Below are 10,278 nucleotides of genomic sequence, written 5' to 3'. Positions count from 1 at the left end.
GGGCGGTGGAGGGATAGTACTAGTACCAGCTGTCGGTCCAGTGACTGTTGAAAAGATAGGACCTTGTGAAGACGCAACAGTAACAATAACAACTGTTCGGCACGGAGGCGTACAGTCAGGAGGCGGAGGGATCGTACTCGTACCAGCCGTCGGCCCAGTCACTGTAGAAAAGATAGGACCTTGAGAAGATGCGACGGTGACAATAATTACTGTTCGGCATGGAGGCGTACAATCGGGTGGTGGAGGGATTGTACTTGTACCAGCCGTTGGTCCAGTTACTGTTGAAAATATAGGACCTTCTGTAGACGCAACAGTGACAATGACTATTGTTCTGCACGGAGGCGTACAATCCGGCGGTGGAAGAATCGTGCTTGTGCCGGCTGTTGGACCAGTCACTGTTGAATAACTAGGACCTTCCGTAGACGCAATCGTAATGACGACTATTGGTCGGCAAGGTGGTGTACAATCTGGCGGTGGATTAATTGTACTTGTTCCAGCCGTTGGGCCGGTGACTGTTGAGAAAATAGGAGGTTGTGTAGACGCAACAGTAACAATAAGTATTGTTCTGCATGGTGGTGTACAATCCGGCGGTGGAAGTATTGTACTCGTACCAGCTATTGGGCCAGTGACCGTTGAGATAACGGGTGTTTCGGGACCCCCTGTAGACGCAACTGTAATGATGACTATTGGTCTGCACGGAGGCGTACAATCTGGTGGTGGCAGGATCGTACTTGTGCCGGCCGTCGGTCCTGTGACTGTTGAAAAAATAGGAACTTCGGACGACGCAACAGTGACAACGACTATTGTTCTGCACGGAGGTGTGCAATCCGGCGGTGGAAGAATCGTACTTGTGCCGGCCGTTGGTCCAGTTACTGTCGAGAAAACGGGTCCTTCTGTAGACGCAATTGTAATAATGACTATTGGTCTACATGGAGGTGTACAATCTGGCGGTGGATTGATTGTGCTTGTGCCGGCTGTCGGCCCAGTGACTGTGGAGAAAATAGGAGGTTGTGAAGATGCAACAGTAATAATAAGTATTGTTCTGCATGGTGGTGTACAATCCGGCGGTGGAAGAATCGTACTTGTACCAGCAATTGGCCCAGTGACCGTTGAAACTATAGGTGTTTCGGGACCTCCCGTAGAAGCAACTGTTATAATGACTATCGGTCTGCATGGAGGCGTACAATCTGGCGGTGGATTGATTGTACTTGTACCAGCCGTCGGTCCAGTGACCGTAGAGAAAATAGGAGGTTGTGTAGACGCAACAGTAACAATAAGTATCGTTCTGCATGGTGGTGTACAATCCGGCGGTGGAAGAATCGTACTTGTGCCGGCTATTGGTCCAGTCACCGTTGAAATTATAGGAGTTTCAGGACCTCCCGTAGGTGCAATGGTGACTATAAGTGCTGTTCTGCATGGTGGTGTACAATCCGGCGGTGGAAGAATCGTACTTGTACCAGGTGTTGGTCCAGTGACTGTTGAAATGATGGGCGTTTCTGGGCCTCCTGTAGAAGCAACTGTAATAATGATTATTGGTCTGCATGGAGGCGTGCAATCCGGTGGTGGGTTGATAGTACTTGTGCCGGCCGTCGGTCCAGTGACGGTTGAGAAAATCGGAGGTTGTGTAGAAGCAACAGTGACAATGAGTATCGTTCTGCATGGTGGTGTGCAATCCGGCGGTGGAAGAATCGTACTTGTACCCGCTATTGGCCCAGTAACCGTTGAAATTATAGGCGTTTCGGTACCTCCTGTCGGCGCAACCGTTACAATGACAATTGTTCTGCATGGAGGCGTACAATCCGGTGGTGGAAGGATCGTACTTGTACCTGGTGTTGGTCCAGTGACCGTTGAGTAAATGGGCGCCGTATCTGTTGCCTGAATTGATAAAACAGCAATGATAACACTCGTCGTGCAAGGATGCGTACAGTCCGGCGGTGGTATGATTGTACTTGTACCCGCAACTGAGCCAGTAGTTATCCTAGTGACAATTGTATCTGGAGGCTCATTCGGGACTGTAGTAACAATAATGCTGGTTGTGCAGGGATGTGTGCAATCTTCTGGCGGAATAATCGTTGATGTACCAGGAACTGGTCCTGAGGTAGATATAGTTGTAACTTCGCCTGTTTGGGTAATGATAACAGAAGTTATGCAACCATCAACGCATCCAGCGAGTGGTACAATTGTTGTAGTACCTGGAATCTGGCCTAAAATTGTACGAGTTAGTATGCCGGCATTAATTGTAACAATAATTCTAGTAGTGCAGCTTGTGGTGCATCCAGGTGGTGGTGGGATTGTAGATGTTCCCGCAATAGGTCCTGGGGTTCTAATAGTTGTAACGGCACCAGTTTCGATAACTATAACGGTTGTAACACAACCAACAGTACATCCTTCGGGTGGTAGAATAGTTGATGTTCCCGGAGTCGGTCCCAAAGTAGTCTGGGTTAGAATACCAGCGGCGATGGTAACAATAATATTAGTAGTGCAGCTTGTAGTACATCCTGCTGGTGGAGGAATTGTAGATGTTCCCGCATTCGGACCTGCAGTTGTAACAGTTCTAAGGACACCTGTCTGAGTAACTATAATTATCGTAACACAATCAGTAATGCACCCGGCGGGTGGCAGCATTGTTGAAGTTCCCGGAACCTGTCCTAGGGTAGTCTGAGATACAATAGTTCCAGTAACCACTACAATAACGCTAGTAGTACAGCTTGTAGTACACCCAGCAGGGGGGGGGATAGTGGACGTTCCGGGAATCGGTCCTGCGGTTGTAATAGTTATTAAACCGCCCGTTTGGATAACGATTATTCTGGTAACGCAGCCAGAAACACATCCGTCGGGTGGTAGAATCGTTGAGGTTCCCGGAGTGGGTCCTAAACTAGTCTGGGTAATAAATCCGCCTGTAACAGTAACAATAATACTAGTTGTACAGCTTGTAGTACACCCAGCAGGAGGAGGGATTGTAGATGTCCCTGCAACCGGTCCTGCAGTTGAAATTGTTACTAGAGAGCCTGCTTGGGTTACAATGATCCTTGTAACGCAGCCAGTAGTACATCCGTCGGGTGGTAGAATTGTTGAGGTTCCTGGAATCGGTCCCAAAGTAGTCTGGGTAATATATCCTCCAGTAACAGTAACAATAATATTAGTAGTACAACTTGTAGTACATCCAGCAGGAGGGGGGATAGTAGATGTTCCCGCTACCGGACCTACAGTTGAAATTGTTACTAAAGCGCCTGTCTGGATTACAAGAATAACTGTTACACAACCAGTAACGCAGCCGTCGGGTGGGAGAATCGTCGAGGTTCCCGGAATTGGGCCTAGAGTAGTACGAGTTATAGTCCCTTCAGAAACAGTAACAATAACGCTAGTAGTACAGCTTGTAGTGCACCCGTCTGGTGGAGGGATTGTAGATGTTCCTAGTGTCGGTCCTGGAACTGAAACAGTTACTATAGCACCTGTTTGGATAATAACAATAGTCGTAATGCAATTAGTAACGCATCCGCTTGCTGGCAAATTTGTCGAAGTTCCTGGAGTTGGTCCTAAGGTAGTTCGGGTAACAATTCTGCCGGCAATAGTAACGACAACGCTGGTTGTACATCCAGTAGTACACCAGGTTGGCGGCAGGATAGTTGTAGTTCCAGGCGTTTCCCCCGCGACCGTAACGGTCGTAAGGAGGGTAGGTTTAGTACTAGACACCGTGCCGGTGACGGTAACGATAACACTGACAGTGCATCCAGACGTGCAGTCAGGATTTGGCCAGATCGTCGATGTTCCAGCAACTGACCCTTGGGTAGTAGCTGTTACAATATCTGGATACCATGTATATGTACTAATAGCGGACGTTAATATACTACCGAGTGAAGAGTGGCTGGGTTTGCAATTTACCGAAGGATGCCCCTTTGGGTCGTAAGGTCCGAGCAAGCATACTCTATCGGCTGCTTTTCGACGACAATAATGCCATTGTGATATGAATGATCTTGTCCGAAAACTAAGAGAAGGAGCGATCCTAGTATGCTGAAGATCTTTAGATTAATAAGATTCATAGCAACACATATGTGAGGAAACCTATTTAAATAATTTAGAAACGTAATGTAATGTTGAAGTGCGAAGAGGAGATCAAATCATATTGGGACTTGATGTCTCTAAATCATGAGTAAATTATATGCAATTGATTTCGGGGCATAATTACCTTTAACTACTACCTCGGTTTGTTTCGAGCTAGTACCTAGAATAGTTCTTAGTAGGCTTTTGGCAGGTGGCTAAAATGAATTAGCCCTGTTGCTTCCATCCACTTTGAGAGACACTATCTTCGGGTAACAGGAGCCGTGTTCGATCAATATTATTAGGACATGGGGTTATCTACTAGATAATTCGTCCTGCTTCCATTTATTAGGAGCGAGACTATGATTTTAATGATAATATTCTACAATTGTAATCCACTATTATGGTATTTCCATTCCTACCTGCCTAGTTCGACGGGAAGGAACAGCGGCCACCAGATCCCGGCCTGGGCATGTACGCTGTCGTGTTGGGATGCAAGCACATGTTCACCAGCCGTACTTTCGATAGCACTGGACGTATCCACGCCAGTGGTATGGCGGTTAACATGTCATTTGGATGCTACGGGTAGTGGAAATTTGTATCTGGCTAATACATATCAAACGCCCCAGTTCGGTGGGTTGATCCCACAGGTACGGTTGGGCCACACATGGCCTAGGGGATGGATACCAGATAGACTTTTCGGATAACAGCCACACACATCTTCTATTTGAACTATTCCTTCACAGTTGCATAATTGTTAGGTTGTTTGGCTAATGTTGGTTGTAGCGCCATGTTCGGCTTGAGGGCTAAGCTTTTTAGCGAAACGTCAGTGGTCTAGACGTCTCGGTTGGAGTCCTTTTTGTCTGCTGCATCTTGTGCGATATTTGCCAGCATCTAGAATAAAATTGCGGGAATCTATCGCGCCAGTCATGGAAACAGATCTGTGACTGCAATGCGTAGTAATTCAATTGCCCAGTACGGAAGGGTTTGAACTACGCATTGCAAGTTGGGCACGCACTTGACTATGGTTCTAACTCTGCAAGAGAATGAATGCTGGACGAGGTATTCCATACTTTCCTCCAGTACGCGAGCCAGCCATACCAGCACCTATGTATTTCACTACCTCATGTCGCATAATGCGGCTAAGGTAAACGAAGTGTTGACATCTGCCCCTGGCAACAGGTGCATGTATCCCCACGATATGGGTTAATGTACGGAGTACAAGCAATATAATCCCCATTCCCGCATTCTAGGGCCCATATTTTATGGTTCTATCTCACGATCTTGGCGCCGTTCCAGATAGGATCCTATGGCTTAGGCCTATTGGCCGAGCTAAAAAAAAATATGGCTGATGTGGTGCAGGTCAAGGGAAGTAGGCTTCACTGAGAATGGTCGAGCTTTAATTTTGGGGTCCGGTAAGGACGGATTTGAGAACAGATTTGGCAAAACTCTAAACTCCTCTCTGGTGAACATTGGGTTCTCTTACTCGCCCACATCTGTTTGAGCCTCAAAGACCGACCCACTGTGGCTGGACTTCAGGTAATAATCGAGTAGAATGCCTTTCTTGGTTGCATGAAGGGCTAGAACAAATATCGATTGAAGTCGAATGCCACTTCGGACAAACACGGTTAAACAGAAAACGTTTACGGAGTACGGAGTACCGTGACCAGATATCCCGATTATGGGCCGAAACCGAGCTCACAACCGGACCAATAGGATACGTAGGCACGAAGCCTAGCCAGGATCGATCTGGCAATCGTATTTCCCGCACGAGCGGCTCATCCTTCAAACGCACAAGGCGAGGCGATCAGGTGCCCACCGAGACGCAAGTATGCTGCTATTCTGGTTACTGCGAGCTGCAGCGCTGTCTTCTTTATGAAGGAATATTGCCAATCCCCAAGCGCTAAGAGTATTAATACCGACTGTCTCTGTGTTGTTCTCGTTTAACTACAATTGGAAGCAAAATATAACCCAAATCTGGAGACGAGCGAGATGGAAGAGGACGGAACGCTTGGCAATAAAGTTTCGGATAGAAACAAAAGCCCAGAACTATCGCAAGCCCACATAGATAGATAGGTAGCCGGATTGATGACCACGCTATTTTGATACCTAGTTTCTGGCGCCACGCCTCCACGAATCTACTCTAGAGCATCGTAAGCGCAACATATCAACGCTCCATACCCGTGCACCTGAAAGATTGGAGAAAAATAGCAATAGGTACGGAATCCTGTTTCTGTCAGGCCTTCCCGGTAGTGGTCGGTGCGACAAAACCTGGCGGAGGTTGGGTATTAGGAGCAACTGGAAATTCCACAAAATGGTAGGATAGGACGCAGCTGCAATGCTGCAGTGCAGATCCATGCAATCTCTCGCACCAGAACAAGGCAACGCTGGCCCTGCAAACAGGCCTAGCTAGCCGTTAGGCAGTAAATGGCGGTGATGCTGGAACACCAGTCGATTCAATCGCTATACCGCGACAGGGTTCTCCCGAGCAAACAAACCCATAGAGCGGGGTGACTTGTATTCTGCTAGTGTGCAATGGCATCGCAGCCACTCTAGCGCAAAGGTCTTGTAACGGTTGTCGTACGCTTTACTCACTTGAAATGTCTTTCCAAGCTAAAGACCGACCAAGTGCTGCACAATGCAATTAGAAGGGCGATACCGGACTGGGATTCGCCAGTATCGTCTCGACGAAAGGTTTATGGTGAGATTAGCGGACGAGGGATATTTGGAAAGCATGCGAGGGAGACGACGCAGGTGATTGAAGGAGGAACAGCAAGAGTTGCGCAGTGGTTGATGATTTCCAGGACGCATCCCAAATGTCCTTGCAACACTTGCCACGGTGCATACAGGCGGAGGAAAGGCCTGTACAACAAAAGAGTTATGGGAAGAGAATACGGATCGTCTAGCAAAGTCGATTGAATCCACGACCAGCACCGAGAGTCAGTGAGGCTCCTGCCACTGCTCACATAACGTCACCCAGCCAGTACAGGACCGCATACCGTGCCAGCAAAGAGAGGCGCAACCCCTTTCAGGCTCTAAACAATGGTCCGAATGAGACCCACCCGCTCAAATAGCACGGTCAAGCTGTGCGGAGGAACATTGCTCACAGGACGGAGTACTCCGTAATGGACTCTTTGACATGGCCGTACTTGTATCACTAATTGCCAACTAATAGTACTTGTGTGTGATGCCCGCTGCTTGTACAGCTACACATCAGAACAGTGTCCACTTTCACGCAAATATAAGCGGGCAAATCTATGGGTCCGTAACCATTCTGAAACAGTAGTAATTACCAGCAAACACACCTCGTACAGTACCACTATGTTACTGATTCTGACCAATCTGACCATGGCTGGATTCGAATCTATGACCCTTTTAGCGATTGCAGTCTGTTGCAACAGTTGAGTTCCAGTACGCATAATTTGCGAACACGGATCGATGCAATAGGCATCAACTACACACACCCAAGCGGTCTCCTACAGAAGTCGGACGTTTGGTTCGATCTCAATATTGCCGGCAAGGAGGGAGACGAAGCGATAATCCGTCAGGGCCTCGTTTCGGATCGACTGCCGGCAATATAGCTATTTCCATCAACCTGCAATGCGGACTTTCTTAATGAAGTCCCTTCTCGTCCTTCTCGATACTTCGCATCTATCCAAATACCTTACAGTGGTCAATTTCAAGAACATAGGCGAGCTGGTTGAATCTCTTGTCTTGTGACTATGGATGGGTATAGCATCATCGTCTCTACCATTCTCTGCTGCTAATGAATGTCCTGTGCATGTTCATAGAAATTGGGTTGATTGGATTAGGTGTACGGATACAGTAATATAGGCTATACTTTTGCGGAGGGGAACGGAACTCGCAAGATCTACGTGGCTGCAACGAATTTAGTGCAGCCCCTGGCGCATCCCCGTTTCTAGAATGTGGCTTTTAGGTATTATAGTAACTTATGCCTAGATCTAGGACCCCCTGCACATCTTTGCTTTTTGGCAGGACTATTGGTAGGTAGTTTTAGCATCTAGACTGGGTTATGACTTCCCTTGGCTTGGTCCATTACTGTATTATGTGCCAGGTAGGGCTAACACAGCAGTTGGACAAGGGGATCTGGATCACCATTTTCTGGTCGTGGAAATCTTTCAAGTGCAGACTGTACCTTTGCAGAGCAAAAATGACACTACTACCTGGTATTACGTGCAGGCAGCACGGTAATAGCCAGTAAGTAGTGGTAGTGCTAGCATGTAATAGCTACAAGTAACTGACTTACCTGTAGTATTTGCAGCAGCAACAGTATAGCATCTCAACTGCGGAAATACCCGAATCTTGAGTGCACAAAGGTCGAGTTCTAATAGCTAGCAGTCCAGTCACGGGTAGCTCGGCGCGAGCACGAAGCCACGGCCACATTAATCCCAACCCAGACGCCTCCTCCTTCCGCATTCTTAATAGCCCAGCCCCCTGTGAGCGGTCACACTCGGGGTAACGTGCCCCCCCCCCTCCCCCCCCCTGTGCAGTTGAAATACTTGGTAATACTGGAGAGGCAACCGCACATCAGCTGCGAGTGAATTAATAGGCGTCCTACGGAGTAGTCCTACCTGGTATAGGTAGCTGTGTTGTTGTTCGCAAATCTCGTGTGCTATAGTGCAGGCAGCTTTGTTGGACGAATCCTGTGACTATTGGTAATGTGTTGAATTGTAGCTGCCAAAGTAGGCGGTGTATGTTAACGAAAACTCAATGGTATGCCATGCGATTGTTACAACCCAAGGCCCGGTTAGTGCCTGGGCTGTGTTCCCAGACGTGCACAGCGCGGGACGCTTAAAGGTGTAGTCAATGGACTCTTCGCAGACAGCTTGGTCAACTCGTACCCCCTTTGCCAAATGCCGAAACAGGGTAGAGCGTGCGCGCAACGAACAGTAGCATGACTGCTGCCTTGGTCCTATCGGGGCGTACTAGAATAAGGCCAATTTTCAAGAGATTTAGACAATGCAAGAACGGATCGGATCAATTTCATATATAGCTTCATATTTTCTTGGTAGATGTAGCCAAGTCTGCCTTGTAATACTTGCAATTTGCAACAAGGCAGGCCGATGATCGCACGGGACAGTGGTTAATTTCAGTTGGTTACTGGAAACAGGATCCGATGCCATTGATTATTCTATCTGAAGGAAGGGGGGATGCAGGTCTTCATATTCACAGAAGATGGGTTTTCCAATAAGCCAAATCCAGAATAAGCATCAGATATTGCATGGCCTGCTGCAGTCATGTAACGGTTGTAGCATAAGTCCATTGGCAACCTGCCAGCCGACACATGCACTCGTACTCTAGACTGAATTGCAGGACAAACAAAGTGCGAAACAGCGGAGCTCTTTTCTGCTTTTAACAAGTTGGTCTTCCTTTATTCCCGTACAGTTCACTCCTTCCAGTCTAATAAGTCGTAGGTAACAGCTGCTGTGTTATAAGTTCAACAAGTGTGTCGACCGAGCGTCTTACGCGTGTAGTCCTTCACAAGCCAGGATGGCATATTGCGACCAAGGTAGCTATTATATCAAGACAGCTATTGCGACCAAGATAGTCCTTGAGACTGTAGCAGCTGCTTCGACTTCAGTAGCTACAATAACTGTAGCGTCCTTTTTCGTAGAAGTATTGCCTTATTTCCACAACAATTATCATATCTCAAGTCATTAACAATCTCTTGCCACTATATCTTGCTGCGAAACAATGATTCAAATACATCTATTTAATAGGCACATTTGATTGAACGACTCCAAAGTAAGGCGACGTACATATAGTAATAAGCGATGCTTCGCTTGCTAACTCTCCAAGGCATGCCTTTCCCCCATTATGGCAATGGAAGAGCGTTACAAGGCCAGCAGCTCGGCCTCTTTTGTAAAACCTATTACTAAATCCTAATAGCTAGTCTTCTACAATGTTGCTGAGCAGCATAGGGAGGCAATGTGGGCTCTAGCCAGACGGGTCTGGTTATTTTCAGCTGTATGTCATTATCAATATCCCCTTACAGAACCGTCGAGTTCTAGAACAGCAATTGAGGAAGGTTAGTTGGATTGCAATAACATTGCGTTTCATTGCTATGTAGCACAAGTAGAAGCATCATGGGAAGAAATTCCCAGTAGAATTTACGCCCAACTCAATGCCTGCCAGAGGCCTTGTAAAGACGGTATAAAGTGAAGAAGTTCAAGCAATTGAGAGAACCCCTCGGCCCAAGAATATCACGAAAAGGACCAT

The 10,278-nt window shown here is 47.4% G+C and overlaps 1 protein-coding gene across 1 annotated transcript; it reads left to right on the top strand.

Annotated features, from left to right (window-relative positions):
• Positions 1 to 433: 433 nt before the first annotated feature.
• On the top strand, positions 434 to 1,855 carry DCS_07771 (uncharacterized protein; the record flags this gene model as incomplete). The annotated part of the gene is made up of 1 exon (XM_040805055.1): positions 434 to 1,855. The coding sequence occupies one exon, from the start codon at positions 434 to 436 to the stop codon at positions 1,853 to 1,855; it is 1,422 nt and encodes a 473-aa protein (XP_040655159.1).
• Positions 1,856 to 10,278: the final 8,423 nt, after the last annotated feature.

The sequence above is a fragment of the Drechmeria coniospora genome, chromosome 03 (assembly GCF_001625195.1).
Source record: "Drechmeria coniospora strain ARSEF 6962 chromosome 03, whole genome shotgun sequence".
In the NCBI taxonomy this organism is placed as follows: Eukaryota; Fungi; Ascomycota; class Sordariomycetes; order Hypocreales; family Ophiocordycipitaceae; genus Drechmeria; species Drechmeria coniospora.
The sequence above is the reverse complement of the archived record's forward strand: the minus strand, read 5'-3'. Positions and strand labels throughout refer to the sequence as shown.